The 21,503-nt window shown below is 44.1% G+C and overlaps 1 protein-coding gene across 1 annotated transcript in view; it reads left to right on the top strand.

The window, feature by feature from the left end:
- SACS (sacsin molecular chaperone) overlaps nucleotides 1-17,928 on the top strand; it is a 38,346-nt gene extending 20,418 nt beyond the window's left edge. Inside the window, exon 9 of the mRNA XM_072975996.1 lies at nucleotides 5,084-17,928. Within this exon, the coding sequence (XP_072832097.1) occupies nucleotides 5,084-16,641 (11,558 nt within the window). The 3' untranslated portion in view covers nucleotides 16,642-17,928. The remainder of the gene's footprint in view (nucleotides 1-5,083) is intronic.
- Nucleotides 17,929-21,503: the final 3,575 nt, after the last annotated feature.

Raw genomic sequence — 21,503 nt, 5'->3', positions numbered from 1 at the left:
AGAGAGACCGACCTCACACGTATGCGGGCAGAGAGCTGCAGAAAAAAAGTGTCAGTTTTGGGTGTCAGCCCCCGGTGTGTGGATCAGAAGTTTCCTAAAGATTCTAGTGCAAGATTTGTGCCACGGGGGTGTTGTGGGCTCCTCCTTCCGCAGCGACTTCGGACAAAAGGACTGTGTCTTAGGAAGCCCACCCCTCACGCTTTTTGAGGTGGTGTTTCTCACCTCGAATGTGGAAATAACCTCGGAAATCTCCCCACGTTGATTTTTGCCTCTCTAGTTAATTCCACACAGTACTGCTAGGATTATCTTTTTGAAATAAAAATCCCTCCCTTCTTATCTGAAAATCTTTCAGTGGCTTCATCCCCTTTGTCTCTGGAACAAAGGCCAAAATCCTTACCACATGAGGCTGTCTATGATCTGGCTCCATCTTCTGTGTTGCAGGGATGCCAGTACCTGGAAAGGGTCTGCCGGCACCTGCTGCTACTGTGATTGTTGGCAGTCCCCACTTACCTCCCCGGTTGCTTGTGTCCAGAAGACAGCATGTTCTTTCCCCCCGGGGTGCGGTATACAGGGCTTCCTTTGCCCTCCTCGCTGTCTGGCTCCCTCGTGCTCTGCTTTTACACGGCCCATGTGTACTGACACAGCTCTGAGCCCCTCGGAGCACTTGTACACTTGTCCCTGCTCGATCATTAAATCGTGTGTCTACCCACTGCCTCCCCCAGGAGACTGCAAGGCAAGGCCTAGAACCATGTCTGTTCTGTTTATTTCTGTATCCCTAGTGCTCAGTCAATACTGACTGACTGACAAAATGCCTCTAAAGTAACTGGAAGGATGCTATGACCAGCAGGGCTTAAATCCCTTTGCTTAGACCAGTGGTCTCTGTGTCAGCTGCCCAGTGGAGCACATGCGTAGACCTCTCACCGAGTGGGAGAGATGTGCCTGCTGTAGGCAGAGGAGGTTCAGATGTCCGTGGAGCAGTTCCCTGAAGTCTGTAACTGTTGGTGGTCACCGCAGGCAAGCAGTGGAATATGTGATAAACCTCCCTTTCTTTGTCATAAGGGCAGAATTAATTGTGCTGTACTGGGATTGTACAGAGATATTCCAGAAATTTTCAAAAATCTGATGTCTTTAATTATCTAGGCTACCTGAATATCATGTGGTGATCACCAGTACAGAAAGGCCACCGAGAGCTTATCAGCTGACTGTCTTTATGTTGCTGAGAAGTAATTTATGCATAGAAAGTACATAATCTTTCTTCTTTGATTTCTTTCTGTACCGAGATTCTCCACCCTTAACGTAGTGTGGATTTAGTTTGCAGTGAAATACATCTTTAAATCTTAAATGTACATTCTCCTATGTTTGGAGGTTTGTTTATGGCTTTTCTTTTACATAATGATGTGTAAAGATTCTGCAAATAGTGTTATCTTAAGACACAGAATAATTTCTATAGCTGTCATGTGAAAATTGTGACAATGCTGGCTTTTTCTAAGAACAGATTTAATTATGTTCTAGCACAACAGCTTCTCTGGGGATATTCAGGTATGGTGACTGACTAAACGTTGTGTTCATTTATAGCCTGATGTTTTTGTTCATTTGATTCTTTGAATCCTGTTTTTTCATTTACCTAAGTAGCTAGAAATTACGTCAACCTTTTTTTTCTGATGGTAATAACTACTAAAGGAGAGAGGAAACTATACTAACAGGAATTTAGGTGATTGTTACACATACCACAAGAAAATCATATTTAAATGACTTGGAAACATGCATTTCATAGACCATTTAGTCTCAAATGAAAGAACAATGCTGAAATTTGTATTTTAAGCTGTGGTATTTTATGGGAAAGTGTGAGAGTGCACACACCTGTGAAACGGTGCACATAAATACTGAGACTAACAGGATGAAGGTGAATCCATCCTGGGACCTGTGATGATGAGGCGAGGAGCCCTCATGCAGACGGGCCGCCAGGAGCGCGGGCGGCCCATGGCTTGCGGTCAGAACAGTTGGCCGGTTGTTCTTGCAAGGCCAAGTGGCATTTACTGACTGTCTTTTTTTAAAACAAGTTTTAACTCAATTTGTATTATTTCCCCCCAGTTCATGTTTCACTTGGAAAATTAGAGGATGTAGGGCTTGCTTTATAAGAAATTGTTTTTATAGTAGACATTATATTTGGAGTCAGTCTATTCCTTGAAGCAGGCAATACCTATATTACAATTAATTTAGAAACCAAGTCACTGAGAATTCATATAAATATTAACTTTGATTTCTAGCTTGTGCTAAAAGTGGCTTCTCAGTCACAGCTGCTGTGACTCCGCGCTCTCACGTCTCCTGGTGTGACCCACGGGAAGGCAGACTGGGTGTGCGCTGCCGCCCGCCGCCTCCTGCCCGGGCACGCCGGCATCTCCCCGCCGCGGGCCCTGCCCTGGCTCACGGAGGTGGCGGCAGCAGCATCGTGCTGACTTCTGGAGAAGTGTGGTCACAAGGGCTCTTGTGAACCACCTCGGTGCCTTCCCTCTTAGCCGGTAGGTTTCCACTGGCCGCTTGGTGCGCCCTGTGCTGGTGCCGGGCTTGCAGGGCGCCCGGCGGAGGGCGGAGGGTTGAGCAGCGGGCAGGATGCCCTCCCCTTCCTCTGTGCGCTCCATTTCTTTCCCTTTTTACATTTTTGATTCTCTGGGGATTTGACTGATACACAGCATACCATTTAAGTGGACCCTCACCTTATTCTGAAGTAGGCTAATATCCTATTTCCATCCATGTTGAAAATCTTTCTCAAAGTTAGTACTGAACATAAACGCAGAAATAAACCAAAAATGGAGCGCGGTCTTTGAACAGTGATTCACATTGCTGTTACTATTTTGAACTGATCTACAGTAAAGCACAGATGACTCTTCGAAGAGTCATTGCTAGATCATCATATTTGGTAAGAGTTCAGATAAAAACTTTCTATCTCCGGGAGCACCTGCAGTGCTAGACAGTTAACCTCGTTTGGCAGTGCTGATAATTGTAAAGGCCAGGCCACGAAACACAAGCCATTTATTAAAATGCTGTGAGATTACTTTGCTGATACCTTTAGAGGTGTTTCACAATTTCAGTGCCTTTCTAACCCAGGGCATGTAGACTTTTTCGTTTATACTTTAGGGTTAAAAGCTAAAGGCGTAAATACAAAATAAATAGAAGTCAGGACTTCAGACTGAATCGACTTATGTATTTAGAATTGGCTCTTACTCCATTTTCTCTCTCCTTTATTTTCTAAGATGCTTTTTCATTTGAGCATGACTGGTGTTAATCGCATGTTACATGTGGTATGTGTGCTTTATTGGCATTTATTTATACATTGATATTAGATAATTTTCCTAAAGGTAGGTATGTGTTTTATAAATTGCCAAATTTCATGCAAGGATATTGCATAGGATTTTGTACAAAATGCATGTCATGTGGTGATTATTAATACAGAACACAGTGTGGTGCATATTTGACTTTTTTTTTTGTTTTTGAGTGTTCTGAATTTTAATTTCTAACTCTTTTTTCTTATCTTTGGCATTATATCCTTGCCTTATGACTTAGATATTCTATTATAGTTAATTCAATTCAGTAGGCATTTTAAAAATATTCAAAAATTAATTTAACAATTATATTTTAATGGGATTCATAGACCAAGGAGGTTATACTAGTCAGACTGCTGCAAGATTTTGACTTCTTAAATACTACTACTTGATTTAGTCTAAGTCTACATACAATGTAGAAACTGTAAATAATCAGAACGTAGGTAAGAATGTGCCCTTGCTTAAACTTCTGTGGCAGTAATTTTAAGTGTCATATTGTAACATGAAAGATAACTTTCTTGGTAGAAGGTAAGGTCATCTTCCTGATGTGTGAGTCTGTGAAACAAGGGTGTCCGTCCTGGGTTAACAAATAATGATACACAGACATTCCTAGGGGCTTGAGGTGTGCCCTCTTTTATAGCTTTTCCCAAAATTAGTCTTTTAAGAAATTGTATGTACATAGGGGGAAAATGGAGTATTAGTTTTCCATAAGATTGAATTTGAGATGCTTTTTATTCCACTATAGGGGTAAATATATACCTATAGGTATAGAGTGTTATTTTAAAATTTTGTTACTATGGTATTATAAATACTCTGAAACACAAAATGCACTTCGAAATAAAAAGTTATTTTCTAGACTACTGGGCAGAAATCTTTTTCCTCCAGACAAAATCTTACTAGTCTCCTAGTTACAAAACACCCAGAAGTGGAGCTGCTTGGTGGGGGGAACCCCTGCCTTCACAGTCGTGCTCTGCTTGCTCCCGTTGCTTGTCCCTGAAGCATTTCTGCAGAGGCCCAGAGCCCAGAGGAGCGCACTTTGGTCAGTGATCGGTCCCAGGGAGGGTTGTGAATGTGCTCCCTCCCTGGACACGTGCACAGAGCAGTCTTAGCACTAGGACCCATCCCCATCCTTTCTCCAGTTGATAAATCAAGTCCCAGAAAGCTTACATGACACCTAGTTCACCCATCCAACTAATGGTGCAGAGGAAACTCCACGTCTCCTTGTGGCCTCAGCTTCTGAGGGCGTTGATCAGCTGGGACAGAGATGCCAGCCAGCCCCTGTGCCCTCACCTTGGGCCCACTCTTTATTCCGTGCAGCCATGTGGCTCCTGGAAACACGAAAAACAGAAATTCTTATTGGGTTTACTTATAAATTACCCTTAAATAAAATGGTTCTTTAAAAAAAATTATCCCATTTTCTTTGATGCTTTTATTTGTGGACAAATAACCACTAAAAATTGTTTTCTGTGTTGATTCTATTTGTAGGACATTATAGGATAATTTTAAAAACACATGTAAATGCATTTTACGTATATTTAAAATAAGCACTTTCCAGAGAGAATTATTGCTCCCATAGGCAATTATAAATATGGATTAATGTGTGATTCTCTATCAGCTCCGTTACACTGAATTTTTGCATTTTTACAGTATACTTAAAACTCTTCAAAAGACTTTCTAGTGCTATCTAATCTGTAAGAACAGAAAGTTAAATAAGTTACAACAGAATTTTATGTATTCATAATATTTCTTTATGTAATTTACAGGAAGACCATGTACTCAGCTGCAGCTTCTAAATCCAGATCGTTTTGCACGTCTTATCAAAGAAGTAGTGAATACGTTCTGGCCTGGCAGAGAGTTGATCGTCCAGTGGTATCCATTTGATGAAGACAAAAATCACCCGCCTGTTTCATGGCTTAAAATGGTTTGGAAGAATCTCTATATACATTTTTCAGAGGATCTGACTTTATTTGATGAGATGCCACTTATCCCTAGAACTGCGCTAGAAGAAGGTCAGACGTGCGTGGACCTCGTTAGACTCAGGATTCCATCCCTAGTCATCTTAGAGGACGAATCTGAAGCACAGCTTCCCGAATTCCTAGCAGACATTGTACAGAAACTTGGAGGGATTGTTCTCAAAAAATTAGATGCCTCCATACAACATCCACTTATTAAAAAATACATTCACTCGCCATCACCGAGTGCTGTTCTGCAGATAATGGAGAAGATGCCTTTGCAAAAACTCTGTAACCAGATAGCTTCGCTCCTTCCAACGCACAAGGACGCCCTGAGGGAGTTCTTGGCCAGCTTAACTGACAGCAGTGAAAAGGAGAAAAGAATCATTCAGGAACTGACAATATTCAAGCGAATTAATCACTCATCCAGTCAGGGAGTTTCCTCTTACACAAAACTGAAAGGCTGCAGGGTCTTGCACCACATGGCAAAGCTGCCGGCGGACCTGCGGCTCTCGGTCTCCGTCATCGACAGCAGCGACGAGGCGACCATCCGCTTGGCAAACCTGCTGAAAGTAGAGAAGTTAAAGACTACCAGTTGCTTAAAGCTTATTTTAAAAGACCTTGAAAATGCATTTTATTCACATGAAGAGATGGCTCACCTCATGTTATGGGTCCTTGAGAATCTATCCTCCTTGAAAAATGAGAATCCAAATGTGCTTGATTGGTTGATACCATTAAAATTCATTCAGGTCTCACAGGAACGGATGGTCTCAGCCGGTGAGCTCTTTGATCCGGATATACAAGTATTAAAGGATCTCTTCTACAACGAAGAGGAAACGTGTTTCCCACCACCGGCTTTTACCTCACCAGATGTTCTCCACTCTTTAAGACAGATTGGTTTAAAAAATGAAGCCAGTCTCAGAGAGAAAGATGTTGTGCAAGTGGCGAAAAAAATCGAAGCCTTACAGGTCAGTTCTTGTCCAAATCAGGACATTCTTCTAAAGAAAGCCAAAACCCTCTTACAGGTTTTAAATAAGAACCACGCCTTGTTGCAGTCGACTGAAGGAAAGATGACACTGAAGAAAATAAAGTGGGTTCCAGCTTGCAAGGAAAGGCCTCCAAATTACCCAGGCTCTCTAGTCTGGAGAGGAGATCTCTGTGACCTTTGTGCACCACCGGATATGTGTGACGCGGCCCATGCGATTCTGGTGGGCTCGTCACTTCCTCTTGTCGAGAGCGTCCACGTAAACTTGGAAAAATCGTTAGGGATCGTCACAGAACCTAGCGTCAGTGCTGTCTTACAGCACTTTAAGATGGTTGTTGACTGGTACACCTCGAAAACCTTTAGTGATGAAGACTACTACCAGTTCCAGCATATTTTGCTTGAAATTTATGGATTTATGCATGACCATTTAAATGAAGGGAAAGATGCTTTCAGAGCCTTAAAATTTCCATGGGTTTGGACTGGCAAAAAGTTTTGTCCCCTTGCCCAAGCTGTGATAAAACCGTTCCATGATCTTGACCTTCAGCCTTATTTGCATAGTGTGCCTAAAACCATGGCAAAATTCCACCAGCTGTTTAAGGTCTGTGGTTCAATAGAAGAGTTGACATCAGATCATATTTCCATGGTCATTCAGAAGATATATCTCAAAAGTGGCCAAGATCTCAGTGACCAAGAAAGCAAGCAGCATCTTCATCTTATGCTGAGCATCATCAGATGGCTGTACAGCAATCAGATCCCAGCAAGCCCCAACACACCAGTTCCTGTACATCACAGCAAGGACCCTTCTAAACTTATCATGAAGCCAATTCACGAGTGCTGCTACTGTGACATCAAAGTTGACGACCTTAATGACCTACTGGAAGATTCAGTGGAACCAATCATTCTGGTGCATGAGGACATCCCCATGAAAACTGCAGAGTGGCTGAAAGTCCCATGCCTCAGCACGAGACTGATCAATCCCGAGAACATGGGATTCGAGCAGTCAGGACAAAGAGAACCACTTACTGTAAGAATTAAAAATATTCTGGAAGAATACCCATCAGTGTCAGATATTTTTAAAGAGCTACTTCAAAATGCAGATGATGCAAACGCAACGGAGTGCAGCTTCATGATTGACATGCGAAGAAACATGGACATTAGAGAGAACCTCCTAGACCCGGGAATGGCAGCTTGTCACGGGCCAGCGCTCTGGTCATTCAATAATTCTGAGTTCTCCGACTCAGACTTTGTGAACATAACTAGGTTAGGAGAATCCTTAAAAAGGGCAGAAGTTGACAAAGTTGGAAAATTTGGTCTGGGATTTAATTCCGTGTACCACATCACTGACATCCCCATCATCATGAGTCGAGAATTCATGATAATGTTTGATCCAAACATAAACCATATCAGTAAGCACATTAAAGACAAATCTAATCCTGGGATCAAAATTAATTGGAGTAAGCAACAGAAAAGACTTAGGAAATTTCCTAATCAGTTCAAACCATTTATAGACGTGTTTGGCTGTCAGTTACCCTTGACTGTAGAAGCACCTTACAGCTACAGTGGGACTCTTTTCCGACTGTCCTTTAGAACTCAACAGGAGGCAAAAGTGAGCGAAGTTAGCAGTACCTGCTACAACACAGCAGATATCTACTCTCTTGTGGATGAATTTAGTCTCTGCGGACACAGGCTTATCATTTTCACTCAGAGTGTAAACTCAATGTATTTAAAGTACTTGAAAATTGAGGAAACCAATCCCAGCTTAGCACAAGATACAATAATAATTAAAAAGAAGTCGTGCTCTTCTAAAGCACTGACTGCACCAGTCTTAAGTGTTTTAAAAGAGGCTGCTAAGCTCATGAAGACTTGCGGCAGCAGTAACAAAAAGCTTCCCACTGATGCACCCAAGTCGTCTTGCATCCTTCAGATCACAGTGGAAGAATTTCACCATGTGTTCAGAAGGATTGCTGACTTACAGTCCCCGCTTTTTAGGGGTCCGGATGACGACCCAGCGACTCTCTTCGAAATGGCTAAGTCTGGCCAATCCAAAAAGCCATCGGATGAGTTGCCACAAAAAACAGTGGAATGTACCACGTGGCTTATATGTACCTGTATGGATACAGGAGAGGCTCTCAGGTTCTCCCTGAGTGAGAGTGGGAGGCGGCTGGGGCTGGTTCCTTGTGGGGCTGTAGCAGTTTTTCTGGCTGAGATCCAGGACCAAAAGTGGGCTGTGAGACCACAGGCTGGAGAGGTGTTTTGCTATTTACCCCTACGAATAAAAACAGGATTGCCAGTTCACATCAACGGGTGCTTTGCTGTTACTTCAAATAGAAAAGAGGTCTGGAAGACAGACACAAAAGGCCGCTGGAATGCCACCTTCATGAGACACGTCGTCGTGAAGGCTTACTTGGAGGCACTCGGCGTCCTCCGGGACCTGGCCGCCAGCGGGGAGCTAGTGGGTTATACTTACTATGCAGTGTGGCCTGATCCTGACTCAGTTCACGACGATTTTTCTGTCATTTGTCAAGGGTTTTATGAAGATATAGCTCACGGAAAAGGGAAGGAATTGACAAGAGTCTTCTCTGACGGATCCACATGGGTTTCCATGAAGAATGTGAGATTTCTAGACGATTCTATACTTAACAGGAGAGATGTGGGTCCAGCGGCCTTCAAAATATTTCTGAAATACCTCAAGAAGACTGGGTCAAAAAACCTTTGTGCTGTTGAACTTCCTTCTTCAGTAAAATTAGGATTTGAAGAAGCCGGCTGCAAACAGATACTGCTTGAAAATACGTTTTCAGAGAAACAGTTTTTTTCAGAAGTGTTTTTTCCAAATATTCAAGAAATTGAAGCAGAACTCAGAGATCCTTTAATGAATTTTGTTCTAAATGAAAAAATCGATGAGTTCTCGGGAATTCTTCGCGTCACTCCATGTATTCCTTGCTCTTTGGAGGGGCATCCTTTGGTTTTACCATCAAGATTAATCCACCCTGAAGGACGAGTTGCAAAGTTATTTGATATTAAAGATGGACGATTTCCTTATGGCTCTACTCAGGATTATCTAAATCCTATTATTTTGATTAAATTAGTTCAGTTAGGTATGGCGAAAGATGACATTTTATGGGATGACATGCTAGAACGGGCAGAGTCAGTAGCCGAAATTAATAAAAGTGATCATGGCGCTGCTTGTCTAAGAAGTAGCATCCTTCTAAGTCTTATTGATGAAAAACTTAAAATAAGGGACCCCAGAGCAAAGGACTTTGCTCCAAAATATCAAACAATCCCCTTTCTTCCATTTCTGACAAAACCAGCAGGTTTTTCTTTGGACTGGAGAGGTAACAGTTTTAAGCCTGAAACCATGTTTGCAGCAACCGACCTTTATACAGCTGAACATCAAGATATAATTTGTCTTCTGCAACCAATTCTAAATGAAAATTCACATTCCTTCAGAGGTTGTGGTTCAGTGCCTTTGGCTGTGAAAGAGTTTTTGGGATTACTAAGGAAGCCAACAGTGGACCTGGTTGTAAACCAGTTGAAAAAAGTTGCAAAATCAGTTGATGATGGAATTACATTGTACCAGGAGACCATCACCAACGCTTGCTACAAATACCTTCATGAAGCAATGATGCAAAGTGACATTGCTAAGGCATCAATTATTGAAAAGCTAAAAACCTTTAGTTTTATTCTAGTTGAGAATGCGTATGTTGACTCAGAAAAAGTTTCTTTTCATTTGAATTTTGAAGCAGCCCCATACCTTTACCAGTTGCCTAATAAATATAAAAATAATTTCCGTGAACTTTTTGAAAGTGTGGGTGTGAGGCAGTCTTTTACTGTTGAAGATTTTGCCCTTGTTTTGGAATTTATTGACCAAGAAAGAGAAACAAAGCAAATAACAGAAGAGAATTTTCAGCTTTGCCGGCGAATAATTAGTGAAGGAATATGGAGTCTCATTAGAGAAAAGAAACAAGAATTTTGTGAGAAAAATTATGGCAAAATATTATTGCCAGATACTAATCTTAAGCTTCTCCCTGCAAAATCTTTATGCTACAATGATTGTCCTTGGATAAAAGTAAAGGATACCACTGTGAAATATTGTCACGCCGATATACCCAGGGAAGTAGCTGTAAAACTAGGAGCAGTTCCAAAGCGACACAAAGCCTTGGAGAGGTATGCGTCCAACATCTGTTTCACAACCCTCGGCACTGAATTTGGACAGAAAGAAAAACTGACCAGCAGAATTAAGAGTATCCTTAATGCCTATCCTTCAGAAAAGGAAATGTTGAAAGAACTTCTTCAAAATGCTGATGATGCAAAGGCCACAGAAATCTGTTTTGTGTTTGACCCTAGGCAGCATCCAGTTGATAGAATATTTGATGATAAGTGGGCCCCTTTGCAGGGGCCAGCGCTGTGTGTGTATAACAACCAACCTTTTACAGAAGATGATGTCAGAGGAATCCAGAATCTTGGAAAAGGCACCAAAGAAGGAAACCCTTGTAAAACTGGACAGTATGGGATAGGCTTCAATTCTGTCTATCATATTACAGACTGCCCATCTTTTATCTCTGGCAACGACATCCTGTGTATTTTTGATCCTCATGCCAGATACGCACCAGGAGCCACATCCGTTAGTCCTGGACGCATGTTCAGAGATTTGGATGCAGATTTTCGGACACAGTTCTCAGATGTTCTGGATCTTTATTTGGGAACCCACTTTAAACTGGATAATTGCACAATGTTTAGATTTCCTCTTCGTAATGCAGAAATGGCAAAAGTTTCAGAAATTTCTTCAGTCCCATCATCAGACAGAATGGTCCAGAATCTTTTGGACAAATTGCGGTCTGATGGGGCAGAGCTTTTAATGTTTCTTAATCACATGGAGAAAATTTCTATTTGTGAAATAGATAAAGCTACTGGAGCTCTAAACGTGCTGTATTCTGTAAAGGGTAAAATCACTGATGGAGACAGACTGAAAAGGAAACAGTTTCATGCATCTGTAATTGACAGTGTTACTAAAAAGAGGCAGCTCAAAGACATACCAGTTCAACAGGTAACCTACACTATGGATACTGAAGACTCGGAAGGAAACCTTACTACTTGGCTCATTTGTAACAGGTCAGGTTTCTCAGCCATGGAAAAAGTATCCAGGAGCGTTGTGTCAGCTCACAAGAACCAGGACATCACTCTCTTCCCACGGGGTGGGGTGGCTGCCTGCATTACTCACAACTACAAGAAACCCCACAGGGCCTTCTGTTTTCTGCCCCTCTCTTTAGAGACGGGGTTGCCCTTTCACGTGAACGGCCACTTTGCTCTCGATTCGGCTCGGAGGAATCTGTGGCGGGACGATAATGGGGTCGGCGTTCGAAGCGACTGGAACAGCAGCCTGATGACGGCCCTGATCGCTCCTGCCTATGTCGAATTACTAATCCAGCTGAAAAAGCGGTATTTCCCCGGTTCCGACCCAACCTTATCAGTTTTACAGAACACGCCTATTCATGTTGTAAAGGACACTTTAAAAAAGTTTTTATCATTTTTCCCAGTGAACAGGCTTGATCTACAGCCAGATCTGTATTGTCTAGTGAAAGCACTTTACAGTTGCATTCACGAAGACATGAAACGTCTCCTGCCTGTTGTTCGGGCTCCAAATATTGATGGCTCTGATTTGCACTCTGCAGTTATAATCACTTGGATTAATATGTCTACTTCCAATAAAATGAGACCCTTTTTTGACAATTTACTGCAGGATGAATTACAGCACCTTAAGAATGCAGATTATAATATCACAACGCGCAAAACAGTGGCAGAGAATGTCTACAGACTGAAACACCTGCTTTTAGAAATTGGCTTCAACCTGGTTTATAACTGTGATGAAACTGCTAATCTGTATCACTGTCTTATAGATGCTGACATTCCTGTTAGTTATGTCACTCCTGCTGACGTTAGATCTTTTTTAATGACGTTTTCCTCTCCCGATACCAACTGCCACATTGGCAAGCTGCCTTGTCGCCTCCAGCAGACTAACCTGAAACTTTTTCACAGTCTGAAACTTCTAGTGGATTATTGTTTTAAGGATGCAGAAGAAAATGCGATTGAAGTGGAGGGGCTGCCCCTTCTCATTACACTGGACAGCGTTTTGCAAACGTTTGATGCAAAACGACCCAAGTTTCTCACAACATACCATGAATTGATTCCATCCCGCAAAGACTTGTTCATGAATACATTGTATCTGAAATACAGTAATATTTTATTAAACTGTAAAGTTGCAAAAGTGTTTGACATTTCCAGCTTTGCAGACCTGTTATCCTCTGTATTGCCTCGTGAATATAAGACCAAAAATTGTACAAAGTGGAAAGACAATTTTGCAAGTGAGTCTTGGCTTAAGAATGCATGGCATTTTATCAGCGAATCTGTAAATGTGAAAGAAGACCAAGAAGAGACACAGCCAACCTTTGACCTTGTGGTTGACACCCTAAAAGACTGGGCCTTGCTCCCTGGGACAAAGTTTACTGTTTCAGCCAATCAGCTCGTAGTTCCTGAAGGTGATGTTCTGCTTCCTCTGAGCCTCATGCACATCGCGGTTTTCCCAAATGCCCAGAGTGACAAGGTTTTTCATGCTCTCATGAAGGCTGGCTGTATTCAGCTTGCTTTGAACAAAATCTGCTCCAAAGACAGTGCCTTTGCTCCTCTGTTATCATGTCACACGGCAAACATAGAGAGCCCCACAAGCATTTTGAAGGCTCTGCATTATATGGTCCAAACTTCAACATTTAGAACAGAAAAATTAGTAGAAAATGACTTTGAAGCACTTCTGATGTATTTCAACTGCAATTTGAATCACTTGATGTCCCAAGATGACATAAAAATTTTAAAGTCCCTTCCATGCTACAAATCCATTAGTGGTCGCTATATGAGCATTGCAAAATTTGGAACATGCTATGTGCTTACGAAAAGTATTCCGTCAGCTGAAGTGGAAAAGTGGACACAGTCATCCTCTTCTGCATTTCTAGAGGAAAAAATGCACTTAAAAGAACTGTATGAAGTGCTCGGTTGTGTACCTGTAGACGATCTGGAGGTGTATCTGAAACACCTCTTACCAAAAATTGAAAATCTCTCTTATGATGCGAAATTAGAGCATTTGATCTATCTTAAGAACAGATTATCAAGTGTTGAGGAATTGTCAGAGATCAAGGAGCAACTTTTTGAAAAACTGGAAAGTTTACTGATAATCTATGATGCTAACAGTCGACTAAAGCAAGCCAAACATTTCTATGATAGAACTGTGAGAGTTTTTGAAGTTATGCTTCCTGAAAAATTGTTTATTCCTAAGGACTTCTTTAAAAAATTGGAACAACTTATAAAACCCAAAAACCAAGTTGCATTTATGACATCCTGGGTGGAATTCTTAAGAAATATTGGACTCAAACATGTGCTTTCTCAGCAGCAGTTGTTGCAGTTCGCCAAGGAAGTCAGTGTGAGAGCTAATACTGAAAACTGGTCCAAAGAAACACTGCAAAATACAGTCGATATCCTCCTGCATCATATCTTCCAAGAACGGATGGACTTGCTATCTGGAAATTTTCTGAAAGAACTGTCTTTGATACCATTCTTATGTCCTGAGCGGGCCCCTGCTGAATTCATTCGATTTCATCCTCAGTATCAAGAGGTAAATGGAACACTTCCTCTTATAAAGTTCAATGGAGCACAGGTCAATCCCAAATTCAAGCAGTGTGATGTGCTACAGCTGTTATGGACATCCTGCCCTATTCTTCCAGAGAAAGCCACACCCTTGAGTATCAGAGAACAGGAGGGGAGTGAGCTTGGCCCACAAGAACAACTGGAACAGGTTCTAAGCCTGCTTAACGTCAACTTGGACCCGCCCCTTGATAAGGTCATTAATAACTGCAGAAACATATGCAACATCACAACTTTGGATGAAGAAATGGTAAAAACTAGAGCAAAGGTCTTAAGGAGCATTTACGAATTTCTTAGTGCAGACAAAAGGGAGTTCCGTTTTCAGCTGCGGGGGGTTGCTTTCGTGATGGTGGAAGATGGCTGGAAACTTCTGAAGCCGGAGGAGGTGGTGATAAATCTGGAGTACGAGTCCGATTTTAAACCTTACCTGTACAAGCTACCTCTGGAACTCGGCACCTTCCACCAGTTGTTCAAGCTCCTGGGCACTGAAGACATCATTTCAACTAAGCAGTACGTTGAAGTGCTGAGCCGCATATTCAAAAACTCCGAAGGAAAACAGTTAGATCCTAACGAGATGCGTACCGTGAAGAGAGTAGTCTCTGGCTTGTTCAGGAGTCTGCAGAACGACTCCGTCAAGGTGCGGGGTGATCTGGAGGGCGTCCGGGACCTGGCTCTCTACCTGCCGAGCCAGGACGGCAGGCTGGTGAAGTCCAGCATCCTGGTGTTTGACGATGCGCCGCACTACAAGAGCAGGGTCCAGGGGAACATCGGCGTGCAGATGCTGGTGGATCTCAGCCAGTGCTACCTGGGGAAGGACCACGGCTTCCACACCAAGCTCATCATGCTCTTCCCCCAGAAGCTCAGGCCGCGTCTGCTGAGCAGCATCCTTGAAGAGCAGCTGGATGAGGAGACCCCCAAAGTCTGCCAGTTTGGAGCCCTGTGCTCTCTGCAGGGAAGGCTGCAGTTGCTCTTGTCCTCTGAACAGTTCATCACCGGCCTGATCAGAATCATGAAGCACGAGAACGATAATGCTTTCCTGGCCAATGAGGAAAAAGCCATACGACTTTGCAAAGCCCTAAGGGAAGGACTGAAAGTGTCCTGTTTCGAGAAGCTTCAAACAACGTTAAGAGTTAAGGGTTTTAATCCTATTCCCCACAGCAGGAGTGAAACGTTTGCTTTTCTGAAGAGGTTTGGGAACGCAGTCATCCTGCTCTACATACAGCACTCAGACAGCAAAGACATTAACTTCCTCTTGGCCTTGGCCATGACGCTTAAGTCGGCCACTGACAACTTGATTTCTGACACTTCATATTTAATTGCTATGCTAGGGTGCAATGATATTTACAGGATCAGTGAGAAGCTTGACAGTTTAGGAGTGAAATATGATTCTTCGGAACCCTCAAAACTTGAACTTCCAATGCCCGGCACCCCAATACCTGCTGAGATTCATTACACTCTGCTGATGGATCCGATGAACATCTTTTACCCGGGAGAGTACGTCGGGTACCTCGTGGATGCTGAAGGTGGTGACATCTATGGGTCGTACCAGCCAACGTACACGTACGCCATTATTGTGCAGGAAGTTGAAAGAGAAGATGCTGACAGCTCTAGTTTTCTGGGAAAGATATATCAGATTGACATCGGTTATAGCGAGTATAAAATAGTCAGCTCTCTTGATCTGTACAAGTTCTCGAGGCCCGAGGAAAGCTCTCAGAGCAGGGACAGCGCCCCTTCCACGCCGACCAGCCCCACGGAGTTCCCGGCTCCTGGTCTGCGAAGCATCCCCCCTCTCTTCTCTGGGAAGGAGGGCCACAAGACCTCCTCTTCCAAGCAGCACTCCCCCAGAAAGCTCAAGGTGAATTCTTTACCAGAAATTTTAAAAGAAGTGACTTCAGTGGTGGAGCAAGCATGGAAGCTCCCGGAGTCTGAAAGAAAGAAGATTATTAGGCGGTTGTATTTGAAGTGGCACCCTGACAAAAACCCAGAGAATCACGACATTGCTAATGAAGTGTTTAAACACTTGCAGAATGAAATCAACAGATTAGAGAAACAGGCTTTTCTTGACCAAAATGCTGACAGAGCCTCGAGGCGAACATTTTCAACCCCAGCATCCCGCTTTCAGTCAGAAAAGTGCTCGTTCCAGAGATTTTATACCTCGTGGAATCAAGAAGCAACGAGCCATAAATCTGAGAGGCAACAGCAGAACAAGGAGCAGGGCCCCCCTCCTGCCGGGCAGACCTACTCCCAGAGGTTCTTTGTCCCTCCCACCTTCAAGTCCGTCGGGAATCCCGTGGAAGCGCGGAGGTGGTTACGCCAAGCCAGGGCAAATTTCTCAGCCGCCAGGAACGACCTTCACAAAAATGCCAACGAATGGGTGTGCTTTAAATGCTTCCTTTCCACCAAGCTGGCCCTGATCGCTGCCGACTATGCTGTGAGGGGCAAGTCTGACAAGGACGTGAAGCCAACGGCACTTGCCCAGAAAATTGAGGAGTACAGTCAGCAGCTGGAGGGGCTGACGAATGATGTCCACACATTGGAGGCTTACGGGGTAGACAGCTTGAAAACAAGGTACCCTGACTTGCTTCCCTTCCCACAGATCCCAAATGACAGGTTCACTTCTGAGGTCGCCATGCGGGTGATGGAGTGCACCGCCTGCATCATCATCAAACTGGAGAATTTTATACAACAGAAGGCGTGAAGGTGCTTAGAGAAGAAACAGCAGGGCTGGCTGTTGAGCAGGCTGTAGCACAAACACAGACAGCGTCCTTCCTCGGGCCCCGCCGCCAGCTCTGCAGGGGTGGCGAAGCGCGCTGTGGACGGCGTGGGGGCGCTGTGCAGTTGTCTGAACGTGATTGTCGACGGAAGGCTGAGTCAGAGTTGTTTTGACGACGGTGGTGACTGCAGAATCTCTGGCTGTGCTGGGCTGGCTGGGATGGCACATTTTGAACAGCACTTTATATAACCAAAGCTTAGCCATTTGTTAGAGAAGAGTGTGTGTCTCTGGTTAGGAGGAAGTTAATTTTATGTTTTTAACATGATATTTTTGAAGGAGCTCATGAAACACTGGACATATCATTGGTTTAAACGAAGAAGGGGAATTAAGTCTTTGGAGTTTATCACTTCTTTAAGTGGACCCTCTCGGATGTATTATTTTCTTATCAGCTGGATCTGATTATGAATTTGTTGCAATTTTACATATTAAGCCCTCAGTATGTGTAACAAATGGTACCGCATTTTAATCCTGAGTATTACTTGATTGCGAATCTGCAGATCGTACTTGCTGGGTGCACTTTACGTCCTTACCTTCCATGTGTTTCCGCCCTATGTTTACAGGCCTCCGAGTTCACGGAGATCACGCGGGGGGAACCCCTTGCTGGCAGTTCTAGCCCGGAGATGTTAACGCCGCTCCCAGGAGCTGCTTGCCAGAGCAGCGTTTGTCACCTGTTAGGACATCTGCTTTGTTTGTGCATATTCCCCACAAATGTCGGCATTTAGGTGGTGTGGTCGAACACGACGCAATCTTCTGTCGTCTACAGGTGCTGCAGTGAACCCCTGTTGCCCCTCAACGTGGCACTTAGTGCAGGTTTTGGATTTTACTTTGAAGACGTGAAGCAATTGTAAAATCATTGTGACGATATCTAGCAGGCTATAAAGAGGAATTATCGGCTTGTGTTTCCCCTAGGAGTGACTCAGAACTGGCATTCAATTTTTATCATGTTTGAATGTCCTACGGACATATTTCTTTTGCAGAGTGTAAGAGAAAGGTGATGATAATTAGTTCACATAAGTGTGCTGGCTGTAAATGATGCTAAATGTAATATTTTATGCAATGAAGGGCTTATGGAACATACTGAAACTTTTTTACTTTTCTTGGTCATAAGGAATGTTTGCGCCTCCACTATTGTATTGCTTCTGGATGTGAAGCCATGTGATTATTTCTGCTATTAAGTGCCACAATTTTAATAAAGCAAATGTACATATGAAATCATTGCAACTGGTATTTCCTGAGTAGTTCCTTGAAAATCAAACTTAGTATCTTACTATATTAAATTTCCTCGTGTGTGTATGTTTATTGGAAATATTAGGATAGAATTTTCCCATGTATTATACTGGAATTTTAATGGTTTCTTTTTTGTGATAGACTATTAAATGCTTGATATACACTAGGTTTAGTAGGTGCTCACTGATTTTGTTAAGAGTTGATTCACCTTTTTAGGGAGTAAGATTAGCTGACATAGAGGGTATACAAAGGTATTTGGAAACAGATTCATTAAATACGGTCCTTCTGTAGGTAAAGGCTGGATGGGTGCTTCCCTTGCTCAGGAGAGGGCTGCGTGCCTGGGGCTAGTTCCCCCTGGAGCCCTGGCAGCAGGGGTGTCCATCTTTATCCTGGAGGCACAGGTCTTCGAAATCAGGCAGACTGGGCTGAGAGCTCTCCGCTCCGGGCTGCTCAGCCTCTGGGTCTCCGGCTGTCTGGGACTTGAAGTTCTTGCTACTTGAAAGCTCAGATTCAGCACTTGGAATATATGTTATTGCTTCTGGGTATTAAAATGTACACAGAGAACCTTGTCTGGCCGTTATGGTAGCTGGTCTAGTTGGAGTTTTGTGTTTTTTCCTAGACTTTTTTTTTTTTTTTTTAAATACAGGTTCATGGTCCCTTATATGAAGCCCTTGCATCTAGATGTATTTCGGAATTGGATTTTAGGAAGTTAGTGCAAGTGCACGTAAGCTGTGTTTTATGAAGCACGTCCGTCAGCGCTGGGCAGCCCCCTTTAATCAGACGCACCAGTCCCTCTGCAGTGAAACCCACGGACGCCCCCCGCGCTGCACGGACCGCGGAACAGCCTCACCGAAGTTTAGGTCACGTTTTGCCACCAATAGTTTGGCAGATGTATTTGGAAAGTATTCATTTTTTGAAGCTTTTTAGACTTTGCAATTCAGGGTAAGGAATTTTGGACCTGAGCTAATTTTAAAAATTTTACTATTTTATGCTTTTCCCCATTTACCCTGTTTTGCTTTCCTTATGAAAAGGAAAGTGGAAAGTGTCAGCTGGTGTGGGAGTGGCTGCCCATGAGGGAGGGGTTCGGGCGGCCTCCTGCATTTGGGCCGGGGTCTGGGCCGCTGGGCCCGCAGCCTCCGACACGACGAGAACCCTGGGGTGCCAGGGTAACTAGTGTTTAATGGACGGAAGTTGTTGACTGGTCTGACCTGAGGACGGGTGGGCTTTTCTTGCGTCGGTGCCAGCTGACGTTTCGTGCTACTCCACACAGTGCAGTTATCTGAAATTTTAATTAGTCACATCTTTACTACTCAGGCTTCGACCAGAGAAGCAGAACCAGCAGGAGACACACAGGTGCAGGGGAGTGAAGAGGTCTTCCAGGAGCTGACTCGGGGCGGAGCGCGGGGGCTGGCGAGTCCGCGACCCACGGGGCCCGCCTACGCCACAGGCATGAGCTGAAGCCTGCAGGTGGCATTTCCTGGAGCTGGCTTCTGAAGCTGCATTTCCACGTACCTTGTTTTGACAAATTTGGCTTAAAGTGGCATCATTCACTCACTAGCTGGTGTGGAAGCCCCCCCGAGTGTTCCAGGGCTGTCACGTCAGGTGTGGGAGAGGTGGGGGCACACCCTGCAGCTGCCGCAGACTGGGGAGACTGCGACAGGAATGCTGGCGTGAGTTAGAGCTTACTTAAAAATAAGAGTTATGTGTTTACAATTTGTGCTTCTTTCTCTTATAGCTGGTAAGTGGCCAGGCAGGTGCGCTTGCTTGCTCTGGACACAAAGCCCGGGTCTCTGAGAGGAAGACACTGATGACACACTGTCTGTCTCGCTGAAAACCACCTTTTACTCGGTGCGCTTAGGTTCTCCTCTGGCACCTGCTTGTTTACACTTGATACAAAGTTTATTTGGCTTTTAAACCACAGCAAATTTGAAGTGGAATTTAAGAATATGGAGAAAACTGCTAAAGCCAGGTGAGAAGTGATGTTTTGAATCAGGGAAGGGGGGGACAGAACGCTACCTGCAGCAGACCCAGCCCAGCCGACTTTGTCAGGGTGAGGATGCTCTGACCTTTCAGAAAAGTAGCTCCCACCCTGATTTGCATCCCCAGAGGGGTGGAGACTGACCTGGGGGAGCCTGGGGCGGGGGAACCTGAACACGGGCAGGAGCTGCAGAGTTGGAGCTTAAGGTCTGCAGGGATGGGGAGGGTCACGTTGTTCCGCTGAAAGGCCTTAGATTCTAGTCCATTTTGCTGCGAATTAAACTTTACTATTAACACTGGTATTTTGATTTTCATCTTTCTGACTCGTGTCTGCTTCTCAGTTGGCTAGGAAATTGGAAAAGAAATATGGATGATTTTTTGGTCACAAATATTGTCACCCAGCAGTTAATAACCACCTGGTGTGTGGGGCTGTCAGTGTGTGTGCCTCCTTAGCCGTGTCCACAGTCATGACCCTGCACCATCAGTGAAAATTCAGACCACTCTGTGTAATGTATTTAAGAAGACAGGTCTGTGTAATACATTTTAGAATACAGCCTATCTAAAAGTTTTTATTCGAATCAAGGATAGATTCCTTACCACTCGAGAACACAGCTATAAAACGTCTTTCATGATGATTCCATCCAGCAAAGAAACAAAAAAATCTGATATATATCTTTTGTTTAAAAGGTTCTATTCCCCATACTTTCTCCTTGATTCTTTTTCTCTACCTCAGTTTATCATCTACATCGTTCTTTTGGGCCACAGACTAGGAGGATCAGACTAACTTAGAAAGGTCCGTGGTGGTCCCGCATTGCATCTGCATCAAGTGGGCGTGAAACATGGTACAAGGAGTAGATGTGACAAAAGAGAAAGGCAACACTGTTTACCCTCACACCAGGGATGTCACAGCAAGAAAGCAGCATTAAGTTTAAAAATTAGGACCTAACTGAATGGAAAAGGCAAATACCAAATACCGGCCTACAGTCTAAATCCCCTGCCCCCAGCACACCCCTACTAGGAGCGCTGCACTCAGAGCTGGGTTCGCGCTTAACGTAGGGAACGCCGCGTTTTTGTTTTGTAATTTGAAGTGTTTATGACTCTGGTTAAGTCAGAGACCGAGGAGTCGGTGTAAGTGTGCTGCGCTGTTAACACCTTGTTAAAACAGCGTTCCTTCATTTAGAAAGTCGAGGTGCTGCTGGCCCCACCACGTCTTGTGCTGTTTGGGGATCCTAATTAGAGCAATGGAAAAAACACACACCCAAACCAACACCCACCACTCTTTACGAGGAAGGCATTTCACAGGTGAGCGAGTGGCCTGCACAAAACCAACCTGTGCATGGGTTCAGGGTGCCCACTGGACTTACATACAAATGACCCAACCAGCGATGGAGACTGAGAGGTTGATCCCGAGAGGCTTCACCAGGGCCCTCCCCGTCCACACGGGCTGGGCCGCTGCCAGCCCCAGCCTTCGCGTGGTGTGATTGTGGTGGGTGACAAACTCCCCTCAGCTTTGTTTCTTCACTCGCCAGGCACCAGCCCGTCTACACAGGTGCCCCGTGGACTGGTGACGGGGACCGAACGAG

This window comes from Vicugna pacos, chromosome 14 (genome assembly GCF_048564905.1).
Source record: "Vicugna pacos chromosome 14, VicPac4, whole genome shotgun sequence".
Lineage (NCBI taxonomy): Eukaryota > Metazoa > Chordata > Mammalia > Artiodactyla > Camelidae > Vicugna > Vicugna pacos.
Note: the sequence above shows the minus strand (reverse complement) of the source record. Positions and strands in the feature narration are given on the sequence as shown.